This window comes from Pristiophorus japonicus, chromosome 18 (genome assembly GCF_044704955.1).
Source record: "Pristiophorus japonicus isolate sPriJap1 chromosome 18, sPriJap1.hap1, whole genome shotgun sequence".
NCBI lineage: Eukaryota > Metazoa > Chordata > Chondrichthyes > Pristiophoridae > Pristiophorus > Pristiophorus japonicus.
Genome location: NC_091994.1, coordinates 107034960 through 107055412, shown reverse-complemented (window position 1 = coordinate 107055412; position 20453 = coordinate 107034960). Strand labels below are relative to the sequence as shown.

The window sequence follows — 20453 nt, the reverse complement described above, 5'->3', positions numbered from 1 at the left end:
AGACATCGTTGGTAATATTTCTGCAGCGATTTGAGGTGTTTACTGTATATGGTCCATGTCTCTGAGTCATACAGGAGGGCGGGTATCACTGCAGCCCTGTAGATCATAAGCTTGGTGTCAGATTTGAGGGCCTGATCTTCGAACGCACTCTTCCTCAGGCGGCCGAAGGCTGCGCTGGCACACTGGAGGCGGTGTTGAACCTCGTCATCTATGTCTTCTCTTGCTGATAATAGCCTCCTGAGTATGGAAAGTGGTCCACGTTGTCCAGGGCAGGGAATGTCCTGCAAATCCCCTGGGAGGAAAGACTCACCAACGTTGGTGTCCTCGATCAGGCCAACATCCCCAGCATCAAAGCACTGACCACACTCGACCAGCTCCGTTGGGCGGGCCACATTGTTCGCATGCCTGATGCAAGACTCCCAAAGCAAGCGCTCTATTCGGAACTCCTACACGGCAAGCGAGCCCCAGATGGGCAGAGGAAACATTTCAAGGACACCCTCAAAGCCTCTTTGATAAAATCCCCACTGACACCTGGGAGTCCCTGGCCAAAGATCGCCCTAAGTGGAGGAAAAGCATCCGGGAGGGCGCTGCGCACCTCGAGTCTAGTCGCCGAGAGCATGCAGAAAGCAAGCGCAGGCAGCAGAAGGAGCGTGCGGCAAACCAGACTCCCCACCCACCCTTTCCTTCAACCACTGTCCCACCTGTGACAGAGACTGTAATTCCCGTATTGGACTGTAGTTACCTGAGAACTCACTTTTAGAGTGGAAGCAAGTCTTCCTCGATTTTGAGGGACTGCCTATGATGCTGATGATGATTGTAAACATTAACAAGATTTTTTTTAAAGAAAAAAATCTGTCAAACACACAGCCGTCCTTGATCTGACTCCAACTGCAGCTCGGTTCTACTGCATTAATTATGCTGCAGTGATATTGAATTTTTATTTTTAGAATTTTTTTATTTCACACTGTCAGGATAACTGTGCAAATGATATAAAAAATATAGATATGGAAACAACTTCTGGGAATATGTAAAAGACAGGAACGTTGAGGGCTCAGATAATGGGAATGATGGAAGTGAAAGCTTGAGACATTTATTTTGTACGGTCAGATTTGGTTTCTTGAACGCAGTGCCGTTGATTGTGTTGTGACATGTCACAGAATGTGCCTGGTGTCTGTGAAACTCTCATTTATTTTCTACTTTACTCCCGTGATTTGGCCTCCGTGCAGCAAAAATAAAGTGTCAGATTTCTTCGACTGAAAGTGGAATCTCATGATTATCTCAAACGTCATTTCCTGATGTGAAAGAAAGAAGAAAATATATTTTTTTAACAGAATCACGGTGGCTTTGCACAGTCCACTTAAAAATGACCTGTTTAAAGCAAAATTTAAATCAAAACACCGCACGGTCTGTTCCATGTTTATGATTCTCACTCCTTTGCTCTTTATTTAAAATTGCACATTTTTATTAGAAATTATTTTATATTCGACCAATGAAGAGAAATTCCTGTCCAGAGTGTAATATTGTTAAGTATAATAAAACCTATTTGTGAAATCACTTTTTCTTGGGTGGGGTGAGGTGGGGGAAAAGAGCATAGATACAGATTGTGCTGGTCGTCTGAGATTTTGGGAGTTAATTTGAGTAGGTCATGAATTTTAGTCCAGTGGCTACCCAACACTTGAATTTGCCTGATCTAATTGATCAGGTTTCTCAAGTGTTGACTGGTCCCCTTGACAGAAAATTGGAATAATTACAGACAGACGAAGCAATGTCTTTTTTTTGATGGGCAAATGAGAACTGAAAGCTGATTGTTCAGCCTGCCCAACTTGAATCACCTAAATGGCCCACTAAAACACTGTTCTCAGCTGGAGAAGAATGCAAGGTAGAGAGTAAATCTATAAGAATAATGAGGAGGAAGTATCATAAAAAAGCAATATACAGAACCCTCATTTTCAATACTACTAGATAATTCTGGATTGTGTAATGCACAGACATCTAACTATTCTGCTTTGCCATTCCTTCTGTAAGGGGCTATCTATAATTGTAGGTTTGCTTTCACTTCATGTCCTTAAAAACATAATGGAAGAGAATTTATATTTTTCTCTTGTGCTCTGTCTCATACATGCTCATTCTTTTGCTTTTCTGGACACGATCTTTCTCTCTCTCTCGTACTTGTGTCCGCTCTTTTGACACCCTCATGTTCTTTCCCTCCGTTTATTTCTGTGTTTTTTGTGTGCATGTGCAGAATATTGTAAATACTTTCCAGTATTGCTAATCATTTGAAAAAGAAATTCAACCCATTTTCAACCATCACTAATCTTCATTTCCACTCTGCCCAATCCCCACTTTTAACCTTGTGTGCCCAATTTCTGCTCCTGTACCTGTCAGACCCACCCCTAGAAAGAAAGAAAGACGTAAATTTATATAGTGCCTTTCACAACTACCCATCGACTCAAAGCGCTTTCCAGCCAATTAAGTACTTTTGAAGTGTAGTCACTGTTGTAACGTGGGAAACGCGGCAGCCAATTTGCGTACAGCAAGTTCCCACAAAAGGCAATGTGATAATGACCAGATAAACTTTGTTGTGTTGATTGAAGGATAAATATTGGTCAGTATAACTCCCCTGCTCCTCTTCGAAATAGTGCCATGGGATCTTTTCCGTCCACCTGAGAGACCAGACGGGGCCTTGGTTTAACGTCTCATCCGAAAGACGGTACCTCCGACAGTGCGGCACTCGCTCAGCACTACACTGGGGGAGTGTAAGCCTGGATTTATGTGCTCAAGTTCTTGGAGTGGGACATGAACCCACAATCTTTTGACTCCGAGGCGAGTCAAAATCAGGGGAAGTCATAACGGGGAACAAAGAAATGGCAGACCAATTGAACAAGTACTTTGGTTCGGTATTCACTAAGGAGGACACAAACAACCTTCCGGATATAAAAGGGGTCAGAGGATCTAGTAAGGAGGAACTGAGGGAAATCCTTATTAGTCGGGAAATTGTGTTGGGGAAATTGATGGGATTGAAGGCCGATAAATCCCCAGGGTCTGATGGACTGCACCCCAGAGTACTTAAGGAGGTGGCCTTGGAAATAGCGGATGCATTGACAGTCATTTTCCAACATTCCATAGACTCTAGATCAATTCCTATGGAGTGGAGGGTAGCTAATGTAACCCCACTTTTTAAAAAAGGAGGGAGAGAGAAAACAGGGAATTATAGACCGGTCAGCCTGACATCGGTAGTGGGTAAAATGATGGAATCAATTATTAAGGATGTCATAGCAGCGCATTTGGAAAGAGGTGACATGATAGGTCCAAGTCAGCATGGATTTGTGAAAGGGAAATCATGCTTGACAAATCTTCTGCAATTCTTTGAGGATGTTTCCAGTAGAGTGGACAAAGGAGAACCAGTTGATGTGGTGTATTCGGACTTTCAGAAGGCTTTCGACAAGGTCCCACACAAGAGATTAATGTGCAAAGTTAAAGCACATGGGATTGGGGATAGTGTGCTGACGTGGATTGAGAACTGGTTGGCAGTCAGGAAGCAAAGAGTAGGAGTAAATGGGTACTTTTCAGAATGGCAGGCAGTGACTAGTGGGGTACCACAAGGTTCTGTGCTGGGACCCCAGCTGTTTACATTTGGACAAGGGGATTAAATGTAGTATCTCCAAATTTGCGGATGACACTAAGTTGGGTGGCAGTGTGAGCTGCGAGGAGGATGCTATGAGGCTGCAGAGTGACTTGGATAGGTTAGGTGAGTGGCCAAATGCGTGGCAGATGAAGTATAATGTGGATAAATGTGAGGTTATCCACTTTGGTGGTAAAAACAGAGAGACAGACTGAATGGTGACAGATTAGGAAAAGGGGAGGTGCAACGAGACCTGGGTGTCATGGTACATCAGTCATTGAAGGTTGGCATGCAGGTACAGCAGGCGGTTAAGAAAGCAAATTACATGTTGGCCTTTATAGCGAGGGGATTTGAGTACAGGGGCAGGGAGGTGTTACTGCAGTTGTACAGGGCCTTGGTGAGGCCACACCTGGAGTATTGTGCACAGTTTTGGTCTCCTAACTTGAGGAAGGTCATTCTTGCTATTGAGGGAGTGCAGCGAAGGTTCACCAGACTGATTCCCGGGATGGCGGGACTGACATATCAAGAAAGACTGGATCAACTGGGCTTGTATTCACTGGAGTTCAGAAGAGTGAGAGGGGACCTCATAGAAACGTTTAAAATTCTGATGGGTTTAGACAGGTTAGATGCAGGAAGAATGTTCCCAATGTTGGGGAAGTCCAGAACCAGGGGTCACAGTCTAAGGATAAGGGGGAAGCCATTTAGGACCGAGATGAGGAGAAACTTCTTCACCCAGAGAGTGGTGAACCTGTGGAATTCTCTACCATAGAAAGTTGTTGAGGCCAATTCACTAAATATATTCAAAAAGGAGTTAGATGTAGTCCTTACTACTAGGGGGATCAAGGGGTATGGCGAGAAAGCAGGAATGGGGTACTGAAGTTGCATGTTCAGCCATGAACTCATTGAATGGTGGTGCAGGCTCGAAGGGCCGAATGGCCTGCTCCTGCACCTAGTTTCTATGTTTCTATGTGCTGCCCACTGAGCCACAGCTGACACTAGTGCTTCAGCTTCAATCCCTACCTCCCTCCACCAAGGCCATACCTGAGTACACCTTTTCCTCTCCCATTCAGCTCCATCCCAGTACTCTCTAATTTGCTTAATTTCTTCCCTCAGACCAGCTTTAGCCTCCCTAAAAGGAGAAGAAACAGGATCACTACTTGGCAAACCATCTGATCTGACGCTTTTAACGCTGACTGATCCTGTGTGCTGTCTTAAAATTAGCAGCTCATTGTGTCCCTAGTATCTCAATAATTGCCCTCTCTTCCCCTCTTCCCCCCATTTCACTCCTTGCCTTATGCCTCAGATCTGCAATGCTCCCTCCCTGTTGTCCTTCAGGCTTCAGCTTCCCCAGCACTTATTTCCCCTCCTCCCCCCATTAGGCCCGAAGCCCACAACTCTACCCATAGTTTCTCTTTAATCTGCTCCAGTTCTAACAGTGCCTGGACATGCTAGTATCTGTCGTGGCCATGACTCTACTTCTACCTCAACATCAGGACAGCTACAACGCCAAAACTCTGGTTCCAGCAATCCCAGATTTCCGTCACCGGGTCCCAACCGCCCCCATGGTTCCTTCCCAACCTACATACCAACTTTCCAAGCTTGAAATCCCTCCTTCCCTGTCCCATCTTTCTCCAACCCCTGCCCTCATTTTCTCACACCATGTATGTTAGTGTTGCAGCACATCCCAAGTAGTTGTCTTCACTTGAACCAGGTACCCACTTTGAATTAATTATATGTTGGCTGCCATGTTACTGTATGTCCTTTCCTTGGGTGGAGGGAGGGGGTGGAGTAAAAGCTATGAATTGTGTAAAACATATGTAAGCAGTACATAGAGACAGTGAGACATACATAAAACGAATATGTAACAGAGAAAGAGAGACAGAAAGGTATAGAGGTAACAATAGGAATTATCTGCGAGCCATACAGACTGTGGAAGACGAGCAAAAAGACGGAGATGGTAAGAATTTGAAATTTATTGGCAAGTGGGGACACAGCTCAAAAATTTTCTCCTTGACCGATATCACAATGTATCTGACTCTTTTTGTTCATTCATGGGATGTGGGGATCACTGGCAAGGCCAGTTTTTATTGCTCGTTCCGAGTTGCCTTTGAGAAGGTGGTAGTGAGCTGCCGCCTTGAACCGCTGGAGTCTGTGTGGTGAAGGTGCTCCCACAGTGCTATTAGGGAGTTCCAGGAATTTGACCTCGTGACGATGAAGGAACGGTGATATATTTCAGATTCGGGATGATGTGTGACTTGAAGAGGAACTTGGAGGTGGTGGTGTTCCCATGCACCTGCTGCCCTTTTCCTTCTAGGTGGTAGAGGGTTTGGGAGATGCTGCCGAAGAAGCCTTGGCGAGTTGCTGCAGTGCATCTTGTAGATGGTGCCCACTGCAGCCATGGTATGCCAGTGTTGGAGGGAGTGAATGTTGAAGGTGTGGATTGGGTACCAATCAAGCGGGCTGATGTCGAGCGTCTTGAGTGTTGTTGGAGCTGAACTCATCCAGGCAAGTCGAGAGTATTCCATCACACTCTTGACTTGTGCCTTGTCGATGCTTGAAAGGCTTTGGGGAGTCAGGAGGTGAGCCATTCACTACAGTATATCCAACTCTGATCAGCTCTTGTAGTCACAGTATTTATGTGGCTGGTGCAGTTAAGTTTCTGGTCAATGGTGAGCTCCTAGATGTTGGTGGGGGTTCGACGATGGTCGTGCTGTTAAATGTCATGGGTTGCCGGTTAGACTCTCCCTCGTTGGAGATGGTCATTGCCTACCACTTGCCACTTATAAACCCAAATCTGAATGTCGTCCGTTCTTGCTACATGCGGGCACGTACTACTTCATTAACTTAGGAGTTGCGAATGGAACTAAATACTATGCAGTCCCTTCTGCCCTTCTGTCTCTTCTTTCCCGATATTTCTAGCACACATTTATCTTTAATATGTTTATATTTTTACCCTTTGTTTAATGTGTAGGGCAAACAGTAACTTGTAAGCCAATGAGTAATTGATTGGAGATGGCTATCAGACAGTGGAAGAAACAAGTTTTAATTTTCTTCCCATGAGCAGGGTGGCCTGAGATATAAGGGTTTTCTTTTCTCCTGTATTACAATATCCCAAAGACTTCTACATGATGCTTAGCCAAATAATTTGGCGAGGGGGCTGGAGGTGGAAGGAGGAGTAATTTGCTGTTCGCATTTGACAGATGTTGTGTATTTGTTTTAAACAACGATTGCACGAGATATTAAATTAAGACTCCCATCTGTTTGTATGTTAAAAATTCTGTGGCACTTTTTGAAGAAGACCAGGGCGTTTTCCTGATGCAGTGACCAACATTCCTCCTTCGTCCCATACCGCCAAAGGAGATTAACTGGTCAATTATCTCATTGATGTTTCTTGCACATTGCTGGTGCAAAATGGCTGCCGCGTTTGCTTACATAGCTGTTACTTGATGCCAAAACCAATCCATTGTACGTGTAACACTTTGAGAACTTCAACATGAGAAGATTCTACATAAAAGCAAGTATCTTTACATTTAGCAAGCTTCTAATTCTGAAGATAATCTTGAAAATGTGCGCAGTGAGCATCAACATTTCTTCCAAAAATTATCATTCACTTGTGGTGCTGACAATTATGGATCATCATATCTGATACCAAAAAGCTTACATTTTCACAAACGGAATTGAAGATGTTATTTTGAAGAAGAACTAGTCACATTTTAAAAGATATCTGAAAATTGTAATTTAAAAAAAAAAGATATGTCTAGTTTATTTTTTAGTAAAGGCTGTTACAGAAATTCAGAGATTTTTCATGTGCTTCCATGCATATAAATGGAATCTTTTGTTTTGAAAAAAATCAGATGCAATATTCCAACTCATGAAGGCAGCAAGTAGTCTTCAAGGACCAACCGTATGTAATATAAAATTAAATGCAGTCTTACTAGCAAAGCATTAGTCCACATGCACAGACTTAGACATTCTGGGCACTGCTGGGCTTGTTGTAACATGAAATCTACAGTGTAGCCATAGCAACGGTGCACTTTTAATGCGAACATCTTGTCATTTTCTTTAATCCGTTGCAGCTGTGGAACCAAAAAAAAATTAAATTCGTGTTGCTATAGTTACCATCTTTGTTGCATCAACCACTTTTGTGCCAGGTTTCCTGCTGCCTTTTAACATTCAGAGCCATTCCAGACTCTCTTTATGTTTTAAAAAAAAGACAGGCGACTCATGAAGATATATAGTAAGAGGTTAAGGAATACATGCGTATGTGTATGTTCAGTTTTAACTCTTTCATTACAAAAAAAAACTTGATTTGGCAACTTTGCTGCTTATCTGGGGCGAACAACAACTTGTATTTATCTAGCGCCTTTGACGTAGTAAAACATCCCAAGGCGCTTCACAGGAGCGTTATCGAACAAAATTTGACACCAAGCCACATAAGGAGATCTTAGGAACCCTAAATGTCGGCATTATCGGGCCATTGCAGACTGTAATGAGCAGGTTAATGTTAATAAAAAACAGAACATGCTGGAAATCTCAGCGGATCAGACAGCATCTGTGGAGAGAAAAACAGAGTTAAAGTTTCAGGTCGATGACCCTTCGCCAGAATGTTAATATCCTTTTTATTTAATGGGTCTGCCTACCCTGTAATTAGTTTAATTCACAATCTTTGGCTTCAATCAATATTGTTGGCACAGGGAAAGGAAGTCTAACAATGCGTGTTTGTGCAGCTTCTGTGCTCAATACTCTGATATCATTGCTCCTGTTAGATAAGATTCAATATTTTGTAAATTTAACTTGTTTGGTTTCAATTAATCCAGATTTTACATTTAAAAAAACTTTAATTGGACATTAATGTGCATACTTTCTATAATATGGGCCAGAACATATTGTTGTAAAAGAAAAAGTTCTAAGCAGAATATGTTGAACTTAAAGCATATTTTAATTTCAAAATGAAGGGTGGGGTTACTGATTTTTAAAGGGCGATTCACAATTTTGGAATGGCCCTCTTGTTTGATGATTACATTTTATATATTTTTTCTTTAAATGTTTAAAATGTGCTCCAAGTGGTTAATCACTTAGCTCTCAACTGGAAGGTTATGACTCCAAATGACCAGATTTATAGAAATATGCTTCATCACTTCTGGACTGGATATGAGATGTAGTTCTTTGGAAACCAGTCAGCTCCATCTCCGAGGAAGAATAACTGGTCACCTTGTTCCAGTTGTGCCTCTTCTGATCTCTGGGTCTGGACCATCTTGCCTTGCAAGCCAGATGACGATTCTTTGTTGTGATCCGTGCTGTTGTGGGACAATGCTGAATGGAGGAGGCCGAATCCCTTTCCTGGGAGAGGGAACATTATTTCCCCAAACACCCCCCCCCCCTCCCCCCTCCCACTTGGCAGGTGCAAAGCATCCTTGGTGGAGGGCTATGGACAGGTCAGCCAACTCTTGGCCTGGATGAAGATTTCAAAATTAATGCATTAGTTTTTTGCTACATTCATTGTAATGCGAATAGAGGTTCAGAGAAAGAAAATAAAGTTTTGAGAAGAATGTTGTAACTGCAAACTAAATGGAATGGTGAAAAGAGTAAAAGATTAAATAAATCAGAGACAGGAAGTATCAGCAAACATGGCAAACCCAGAGGTCATAATCCATTAAAATGATCTTAAACTGCTGGATGCTTCTGTCCTGCACATTTGTCCTGCAGCTTGAAACTGACGAGCACATTCCAGTAGGAACAGGAGGAGGCCATTCAGCCCCTCAAGTCTATTGTGCCATTCAATTAGATCATGGCTGATCTGCAATGGTTCCTGACCAATCCAATGATTAACACAAGTCACTGTTTCCACTCATAGGGGAAACAAAAACTAGGGGACATAGGGGGCACCCATTTAAAACTGAGACGAGGAGAAATTTTTTCTCTGAGGGTTGTAAATCTATGGAATTTTCTGCCCCCGAGAGCTCTGGAGGCTGGGTCATTGACTATATTTAAGGCGAAGATAGACAAATTTTTGAGCGATAAGGGAGTGAAGGGTTATGAGGAGCAGGCAGGGAAGTGGAGTTGAGGCCAAGATCAGATCAGCCATGATCTTATTGAATGGCGGAGCAGCCTCGAGGGGCCATGGGGCTGACTCCCGCTCCTATTTGTTATGTTCTTATATTCTTTACTGAATAACAGTTCGACTTTGTGGCCTTAAAAAAAACATCATTCCTTTGCGAACGGTAGCATAGTGGTTATGTTACTGGACCAGTAATCCAAAGGCCTGGACTAATGATCTGGAGACATGAGTTCAAATCCCATTTTAATTTAAATTCAGTTAATTAAATAAATCTGGAATGAAAAAAAAACTACCAGTAATGGTAACCATGAAACTATCGGATTGTCATAAAAACCCATCTGATTCACTGCTGTTCTTTAGGGAAGGAAATCTGGCATTCTTACCCGGTCTGGCCTATACCTAACTCCAGACCCACAGTAATGTGGTTGACTCTTAACTGCCCTCTGAAATGACCTAACAAGCCACTCATGTACCAAAGAAGTACTGCAGCTCACCACCACCTTCTGTGGGCAATTGGGGATGGGCAATAAATGCTAGCCTTGCCAGTGGCGCCCACGTCCCATGAATTAACTTTGTTTTAAATCCACCTGTGAAAAATAGTACATTGTAGATTGTTGCATTGTCAAATACTCCTATCATTATAAAGCAGCATATTATCTGACTTATTCTGAGCAGTTTAATAGGAGATTCACAAGTATATAAACATATTAAGAGCAAAGTTTACTTCTGCATGTAGGACATCTTAAAATCTTCTGTACTGGAACTCGGCTAAATGTCTGGGGAGAGTGGAATTTGCTGTTGGCATTTGACAGATGCCCTGCATGATAAGGCATTAAGCTGAGCATTTATTTCTCAGTTCAACTGGATGCTCAAGATCCAATGGCATTACTGTATTTGAAAATAAGCAGGGAATTCTTTTGGTGTGTTGGATCAATGTTTCAACATGATAAGGAGCTTCATAAATGCAAGTACTTTTAACAGGCTCCTAAAAGATATCTGCTGGAGGTATTCCTAAGAAAAGCATGTGAAGCATTGTTACAGCTCCTATGAGAATGGACATTTCAGTAGCTTTCAACAAGGTTTTTGCCAATCATCAGTGTCAGCTTGGCTCAGTTGCTAATTGTCCTGCCTCCAGTGCAGATGGTCATGTTTTCAAGCCCCACTCCAAGCACTTGAGCACATAAAATAAGCTGATACTGGGTGAATACTGCATTGTCGGATGTGCCACATTTCAGATGAAGCGTTAAATCTGTTTTGGTGGTTCACTAAGACATTAAAATAAACAGTGATTCAGGTTTGGTCAGAGAACTTTGTAGTTTGCCTGCCACAATTCGAACAAGAGTGGATAAATTCTCCGTGTCCTGACCAACATTCCTCCCGCAGCCAACAACAAGTTAACTGGTTGTTCATCTCGCTGCAGTTTGTGGGACCTTGCCATGCACAAATTATACATGGAGTACTTTGGGACATACTGAAGACGAGATGAGGCATTATATTAAAACAAGTTTTCTTTTCTCTTGTGCATGTAACTGTTGCTTCTATTTTACATGTAATAATTGTCTCTTGCAGGAGGCTGAACAGCACCCAGGGAGAGATCCGTGTGGGACCCAGCCATCAGGTAGGGAAGTCAAAAATTATGACGCTTGGTTGTTACGCATTCACATAACCTTTTCATAACAGCCACGGTTGTATATATTGTCAACAAATATGGGGTAGCACCTTAGTTAAAGTTGGATTTGATGCCGAGTTACCACTGTTGTCAACGTGTTCATTAGAAGTATTGGTTGCAAGCCAATTTGCAGCCTTTCCTTAAAAGGCCACATTTTGCACACAGGAAATTTGTTATGAAATCCAATTTGATTTGACCCAAAAGCAAAATACTGCGGATGCCAGAAATCTGAAATAAGAACAGAACATGCTGAAAATACTCAGCGGGTCAGGCAGCATCTGTGGAGAGAGAAACAAAGTTAATGTTTGCGGTCGATGACCTTTCATGAAAGCTGGAAAAAGTTAAGAGCGACAACAGGTTTTAAGCAAGTGCAGAGGCAGGGAAAGTGGGGAGGGGAGGAAAGAACAAAAGGGAAGGTCTGTGATAGGGTCGAAGACCAGAGAGATTAAATGGCAACGGCGTAATGGTGCGAGGCAAAAGGGGATGATAATGGGACAAGTAAAGAAACAAAAGATGGGTCAAGAGCAGTGGTTCTCAAACTGTGGTCCGCGGACCCCTGGGGGTCCCCAGAGACATTCCAGGGGGTCCACGGACCCCTGGGGGTCTCCAGAGACTTTCCAGGGGGTCCGCGAACTAAATTGCCTCTGTCACAAGTTTCATATGAGACGCATTAAAATAAAAAGGTTTCTAACCGGAGACTGCTTCAATAACGATAAACTAAATTTTATTAACACCAATAATATCTTCCCCCACCCCACCATCCTTCGAGCACCACCTCTCTGTGCACTGATTGGTTGGAAAGCTCCAGCTCGCAACAGACATTCACCATTTATTGGTTCTTCGACGTTTCAATCATCTGGCACACTAAAATCCTGTTTGTGGAGAGGAATAGATAGAATCGTACTTTTAAAAACTAGGCTTAGGTTTCAACCAATGGAAACATCTCTGGAGTGCATCTATCTATAATTAATTTTTAATTATTGTAATATCATCATAGGTGGTCCTTCGAATGAGGATAACATGAGTTCACATGTTTCAATGAAGGACCTTATTCCAGCCCTGAACTCCAATTGAGGGGGTGGAAGATGCCTGTGCGTGGATTTTTTTAACGTGGGGCGACCGTTGCACATCAGCCACCACACGGACTTGACAGAGCCAGGCCTTTATCCAGTGGCAAGGGTTAACCAGGACGACTGGAGACCCGCTCTGCTGCACGGACCTAGTGCGCGCACATATCGCAGTTGGGCTGGGCCGTGCTGCCCCTGGGCCCCGTATCCTCATTTGCTGCACCTCCGCCACAATCTCTCTCTGCTCCTCCGCCACAAAACACTCACAGCACCTCCGCCATGATCTCCCACTGCACCTCCGCACCAAACATTTGACGAACCTCCGCCACTATCACGATTGTAATACACAAACTCACACACACACACATATATAAATTGTTAATATGTTTTTTAAAAAATCCATAAAATAATCCCACCCCTTTTTTGATTGGTGGGAGACCAATTGTTGGAGAGTGTTGATTGGATGAAGTAGCCATCAATCATTTGCGAGTGTCATTGTCAAACATCACACCAAAGATAGACAGGCTCTACAGTGAGAAGTAGACACACCATTGTTACTGATATCGATAAGTAAATTCCTGTTTTCTTAAAAGCATTATTAAAACACTCTTTACAGGCAGCAATTTCGTATTATGATTATTATACAGTATTATCGGGAACGGTAGCGTAGTGGTTAAGTTATGGGACTAGTAATCCAGATGTCTGGACTAATAATCCGGAGAGGTGGGTTCAAATCCCACCACGGCAGCTGGGGAATTTAAATACAGTTCAGTAACTAAATCTGGAATAAAAACCTAGTGTCAGTAATAGTGACCATGAAACTGCCGGATTGTCCTAAAAACCCATTTGGTTCATTAATGTCCTTTCGCAAGGAAACCTGCTGCCCTTACCTGGTCTGGCCTATATGTGACTCGAGATCCACTGCAAGAAACAAAAATAAGAATAAAACCGGACGGACTACCCAGCGTCGACCTCAGCATTGGCATCGGACATGGCATCAGCACACCCAGCCCCGTCGACCCTGCAAAGACCTCCTCACGAACATCTGGGGGCCTTGTGCCAAAATTGGGAGAGCTGTCCTACAGATTAGTCAAGCAACAGCCTGACATAGTCATACTCACAGAATCATACCTTTCAGGCAATGTCCCAGACGCCTCCATCACTATCCCTGGGTATGTCCTGTCCCACCGGCAGGATAGACCCACCCAAGGTGGCAGCACAGTGGTATACGGGAGGGAGTAAATGGTCCTGGGAGTCCTCAACATTGAATCCAGACCCCAAGTCTCATGGCTTCAGGTCAAGCATGGGCAAGAAAACCTCCTGCTCGTTACCACCTGTCGCTCTCCCTCAGATGATGAATCAGCACTCCTCCATATTGAACACCACTTGGAAGAAACACTGAGAGTAGCAAGGGCACAGAATGTATTCTGGGTGAGGGACTTCAACGTCCCATCACCAAAAATGGCTCGATAACACCATTATTGACCAAGCTGGCCGAGTCCTGAAGGTCATAACTGCCAGACAACACTCGAGGAGCTCGACACCATCCAGGACAAAGCACATGGTGAGAGAACCAACACGAGGGGAAAAACCGACTTGACCTCATCCTCACCAATCTACCTGTCGCAGATGCATCTGTCCATGACAGCATTGGTAGCAGTGATCACCACAAATTCATTGTGGAGATGAAGTCCCATCTTCACACTGAAGGCACCCTCCATTGTGTGGCACTACCACCATGCTAAATGGGATAGATTCAGAACAGTTCTAGCAGCTCAAAACTGAGCATCCATGAGGCGCTGTGGGCCAGCAGCAACAGAATTGTATTCCACCACAATCTGTAACCTCATGGCTCGGCTCATCCTTTATTCTACCATTACCACCAAGCTAGGGGACCAACCCTGGTTCAGTGAGAAGTGCAGAAGAGGGGTACCTAAAAATGAGATACCAACCTGGGGAAGCTGCAACACAAGACTAAGCAGCGGAAGCAGCATGCTAGAAACAGAGCTAAGCGATCCCACAATCAATGGATCAGATCAAAGCTCTGTAGTCCTGCCACATTCAGTCTTCAATGGTGGTGGACCATTAAACAACTAACGTGAGGAGGAGGCTCCATGAATATCCCCATCCTCAATGATGGCGGAGCCCAGCATGCATGTGCAAAAGACAAGGCTGAAGCGTTTGCGACCATCTTCAGCCAGAAGTACCAAGTGGATGATCCTCCTGAGGTCCTCACCATCACAGAAGCCAGTCTCAGCCAATTTGATTCACTCTACGTGATATCAAGAAACGGATGAGCGCAATGGATACAGCAAAGGCTATGGGCCCCGATAACATGCCGGCTATCGTATTGAAGACTTGTGCTCCAGCAACTACCCTCACCTCTAGCCAAACTGTTCCAGTACAGCTATAGCATTGGCATCTACCCGACAATATGGAAAATTGCCCAGGTATATCCTGTCCACAAAAAGCAGGACAATTCCCATCCGGCCAATTACCGCCCCACCAATCTACTCTCAATCATCAACAAAGTGATGGAAGGTGTCATCGACTGTGCTATCATACGGCACTTACTCACCAATAACCTGCTCATTGATACTCAGTTTGGGTTTCACCAGGACCACTTGGCTCCAGACCTCATTACAACCTTGGTCCAAACATGGACAAAAGATCTGAATTCCAGAGATGAGGTGAGCGTGATTGCCCTTGACATCAGGCAGAATTTGACCGAGTGCTGCATCAAGGAGCTCTAGTAAAATTGAAGTCAATGTGAATCAGGGGCGGAAACTCTCAATTGGCTGGAGTCATACCTAGCACATAGAAAATGGTTGTGGTTGTTGGATATCAATCATCCCAGCCTCAGGACATCGCTACACGAGCTCCTCAGCGCAGTGTCCGAAGCTCAACCATCTTCAGCTGCTTCTTCAATGACTTTCCCTCCATCATAAAGTCAGAAGTGGGGATGTTTGCTGATGATTGCACAGTGTTCAGTTCCATTTGCAACTCCTCAGAAAACGAAGCAGTCCGTGCCCGCATGCAGCAAGACCTGGACGACATTCAGGCTTGGGCTGATAAGTGGCAAGTAGCATTCGCGCCACAAAAGTACCAGGCAATGACCATCTCCAACAAGCGAGAGTCTAACCACCTCCCCTTGATATTCAACAACATTACCATCGCTAAATCCCCCACCATCAACATCCTGGGGCAATTTAATTGTTTGGAGTTGATATGGTAGATAACTATTTCTTCTGCTGGGGAGTCCCAAACAAGGGGACATAACCTTAAAATTCGAGCGCAACCTTTCAGGGGTGATGTCAGGAAGCACTTCTTCATACAAAGTGTAGTGGAAATCTGGAAAACTCTCCCCTAAAAAGCTGTTGAGGCTGGGGCTCAATTGAAAATTTCAAAACTGAGTGACAGATTTTTATTTGATAAGAATATTAAGGGCTATGGAACCAAGATGGGTAAATTGAGTTGAAATGCAGACCACCCATGATCTACTTGAATGGCAGAACTGGCTCGACAGGATGAGTGGCCTACTTCTGTTCCTTCTCTCCCCCTTCTTCCTCTTCCTCTTCTTCCTCCTCTTCCTCTTATTCTTATTATTATGCGGTCTCTCGAATCGAGGATGACTTGCTTCTGCGCCAAAAAGGGATGAGTTCAAAGAGTTCACCATGTTTCAATAAAGGACCTAATATTCCAGATTCAGAACTGCATATTGAAGGGTGGAAGATGCCTGTGCGTGGATTTTTTTAACGTGGGGTGGCCGTTGCACACCAGCCACCACACAGGCTTGACAGAGCTTGGTCTTGGTCCAGTGGCAAGGATTAACCAAGGCGACTGGAGACCAGCTCTGCTGCACGGACCGAGTGCGCGCACATATCGTAGTGTGGGCTGGCCCGTGCTGCCCTGGGCCCTCGCCTCTTCTGGGTCCCGATCACATTGCTCTGCAATCTCTCGCCGCTCCTTCGCCCCGACCTCGCCACTCCCGCTGTACCTGCCCACGCTCCAATCACCGACCTAGGTTATGGTGACGTCCAATCCAGTCGCCCTCTTCACAACCTCGCCTTCTTGGACCAGCTTGCGCTGTACCTTGCAGTGGTATGCTCCTTTTATGGCCCCGACCTGCCGCTGATAGTCTCTGGCAGGTCGGGGCCGCCACACTGCTCCTATGTTCCTATTGACAATACAGAGGCTCTGGTGTGGTCGAGAGAATGGGTGGAGAGGTAGAGCTGCGTATTGTCACTGTACAAGCATATACAAACTTCAGACCTTGGTTCTACATTTAAGTTCTCCAGGCTTTTGGAGTGTATGCCTATTAGGAGAGTGTGTGCACTCCATATTGGGCAAATGGAAACTATTTCTTGGAATTCTTAACAATTTGATTTGGGGACTTTGTGTGTCAGAGACCCAGCTAACCAAAAAGAAAAATTGACCGTGACTTGGTAAAAGCTCTAGGAGCTAAGTACCTTTCTGCTTAAAGTTGCATGTTTATCTTTCAACAACTAGTTTATCAAAAATCTGCAAAAAGAACAATTCTTTTGAAATGTAAGACTCATTTTTGGATGCGATGGAGTTATCCTCAGGGCAGACATTCTCAGAACAATAGCTGCCTCCTCCTTCATGATGTGCAACAGTTGCTTCCAAGCCAGACAGAATAACAACACTGAGGAGCCCTTGTTTACATGGTCTGTACCAGACTCCCCAGAGTTATTTTCCATGCACAGACGAGATGCATAAAGTCCCCAGTGCAAGATATTTATTCCTCCCGGAAAAATTAGAAATGAACGAATAATTGGAGCAGAAAATTATATTCTCAAGGCCCTTTGCAAATTTGGGTGGCATTGTGCCAGGTCTGAGACTGGTACCTGTGGTATAGTGACGCTATTTCATTGCTTACATTGACGCTCAAGGTTTATTCTGCGGTCCAAATCACCAAGGGTATAGCCAGAATGGATTCTGCTTTATAGATCTGAGGGAAAAGATCCCTGGCCAAAACTGCTCGAGGATAAAAATTTCTTAAAGGACAATATCTTAGTGACTCTGCCCTCCCCCACCCCCCCGCACTCCCCGCCCTGTGTTTGGCGATGGACCTGTTTGTACATGAAGATTGAACTTCTCTCAAAGAATGAGGAATACCATAGCTACGGTAGGTAGACTTAACAATTGATCAGCAAGAAAGTGCACCTTTGAATGAACTGTCGTGAACTCTGTTTGCTTAGAACAGCAGAAACATTTGATAAGAGCCTAATTACAACCTAATCGCAAGGTTGAAAATGTTATCTTGGAACAGTGCTAAGACCCCCTGGGTTATTAGCTCTATCAGGCGATGTTAATCCAGTTTATTTACATTGCTGGGGCTGGGCTCATTAAAGTTTCATGTCGGCAGTTCTTTGATTTATGTCTTACTGTTTGTTTACTTCTACAAAAATATGCCATTCAACCAGTAAAGAAACATTAAAGGAGAAGAATACAGTAATGGAAGTAATTCTGTGGCAAATTGTTTCCCCCGTTAGCAGTCCAAGCTAACTCCTACAATCTTCCCTCTGAGCCTAACATGCTTATCCAGTGAGAGGTCTATGGGTGCACATATAGATCTGCAAAGGTCAGAAGGCAAATGGCAAAGGTATTAAAAAGAGAAATGGAAGTCTGGGATAAATGCATCAGGGCATTGATTATAAAAGCAAGGACGTTTTACTGAATTTATACAATGCATTGGTTTAAAGACACAGTTGGAGTATTTCCTGCAGTTCTGGGCACCCCATTATAGGAAGGAGACCGGATCCATGGGAAGAGTACTGCAAACATTCACTAGAATTATACCAGGAATGAGAATTTTAAGTTATGAAAAAACAGGAAAATTAGGCGCTTTTCGGCAGAATAGAGACAAATGAGGATCCGAGATTTTCAAAATGATAAAATGTTTTAAGAAAGTTAAACTTTTTTTTTCAAAGTGGGGAGCAAGGAGGCATAGACTCTGGATTATCAGTAAAAGAATGAAAGTTGGTTAGAAATTCTTTCCACACAGGTTATTAGAATATGAAATGCTTTGGCACAAATCGCTATTGAGGCAGAGAGAATATCAACATTTTGATTGAATATTTGAAAAGGAAGAAGCTAAAAGGTACAAGAAAATGAAATTTGAGTCGACAACAACTTACATTTATATAGCGCCTTTAACGTAATAAATCGCCCCACGGCTCTTTACAGGAGTGTTATCAAAAAAAAATTGGACACCGAGCCACATCAGGAGATAATTGCGGCAGATGACCAAAAGCTTGGCGGAGGAGGTAGGTTTTAAGGAACATCTTGGAGGAAAGAGAAGTGGAGAGACAGAGTGATTTAGGGAGGGAATTCCAAAGCTGAGGACCTAAATAGCTTTAGTTGAATAGTTTGCACATGCACAGGTAAGATGGGCCAAATGCCTTCCTTCTGTGCTGTAAATTCGGAGTTGCTGAACCTTACAGACTGGAAAGGTTGCAGGTGCAATCCATGGTGTGCCGAGATAGTTGAAGTCGGTGGGGGCAACGGCAGGGGTGCTTCAATTGACGTCAGCTTCCCTGGCTTAGAGAGGTATAATTTGACAGGAGAGCCATGAACAGCTTGTGCATCTGTACGGGTGTTGAGTGTGGGCAGGATCACAGTGCCCTTCACAGGCAAATAGCCTGCCAGCACTAATTGCCAAGGCTCGCACCTGATTTGCTGGAGGGTTACTGGCGGCCAGGAAACCATAATTCAGCAAAGAGTTGCCGTCTTTGCCAAGGGCGTAAATTTGCAAGGGGGAAAAACGGGAAACAAACTCCTACTTGTTGAGACATTATTTGGAATAAAACTGTGTATACCCGAAAGACGACTTGACATTTTAGATTGGGTGGAGATCCCTGAAAAATGCTTGGCTGAAGTCGAGCAGAAACTCAGTAAACACCTTTTGTTGATCGTGTCAGGATTGGCCTTTCTGTTGTCCCTGAAAACCAATTTGGGATTTGTCAATCAGTGCACCAACTTCCAGTGTGCCTCAGTGCACAATAACTTTTAGTCCATCACACCTTGACAGATGTGCAGAGACCAGCTGAATTTAAAAAGAAAGGAAGAAATCACTATGCATGTGCCAACATTTATGTGTGCACAGACTTGGTGCTTGTAGTTGTGTAGTATTTTGGGTTTTTTTTCAATCAAGTTCTGATTTCTTCAGATCATCTAAGATAGGTCACAGTAAAGCTCCTAAGCAGGGCTGAAAGCTGTGACCAGAGATGGGACCATTAGGTGAGGTGATGGTCACGTTTCTTCATACACAAGAATTCAGGAGTAAATCCTACATATTCATTTCATAACCAGTGTACTTCCAAAATATTGAGTTGCTTTCGAGTTCAAGTGCACTGTGTGGCTTAGATTTCAAATATAAGTTAAATTTCATAATTTAGCAAGTGAATCTGATGTTTTTAGATATTAAATCCTGCATTATTATTGTTCTACAGTTAATGTTTGTGCTGATCTGCTCGGCAGCATTTCCCTGTTAAGTACTTCCGATACCATTCATGTGCATTCAAAGTGTGCAGAGCCACTGGGTGCAGCAGATGGTGCTATTCTAAGGGTGTGGTTTGTGTTACAGTATCGTTGCTGCTCTGCATCATCTGTTTAACCAGTCGTGTTCATCAGATACAAAGTTTTTTTTTAAGTCTCTCTTGCACCTACATTGAAGATTATGAAACAAAATTATATATTTTGTTTGCTTTTAGAAAACAGTTTTGTCTTATATTCAGCAAAATATTTTGGTTGAAAGTTTTAATTCACTGCTCTTGTTAATTTGCTTTGTATTTAATAGAAGTTCAGGTATTCGATTCTATCAACAACAACTTGTATTTATATAGCGCCTTTAACGTAGTAAAACCTCCCAAGGCACTTCACAGGAATGTTATAAGATTAAAAAAATGTTTTGACACCGAGCCAGATAAGAAAAAATTACAGCAGAAAACCAAATGCTTGGTCAAAGAGGTAGGTTTTAAGGAGCATCTTAAAGGAGGAAAGAGCTAGAGAGGC

The 20453-nt window shown here is 43.5% G+C and overlaps 1 protein-coding gene across 11 annotated transcripts in view; it reads left to right on the top strand.

The window, feature by feature from the left end:
- rerea (arginine-glutamic acid dipeptide (RE) repeats a) overlaps positions 1-20453 on the top strand; it is a 564590-nt gene that overhangs the window by 356585 nt on the left and 187552 nt on the right. For all 11 annotated transcript variants that reach the window (XR_011587646.1, XM_070860497.1, XM_070860493.1 and 8 more), the window contains one exon: positions 11250-11298. Coding sequence is in view for 10 of the 11 variants with exons in the window: in XM_070860497.1 (XP_070716598.1) it covers positions 11250-11298 (49 nt within the window). In the remaining variant the exon portion in view is untranslated. The remainder of the gene's footprint in view (positions 1-11249; positions 11299-20453) is intronic.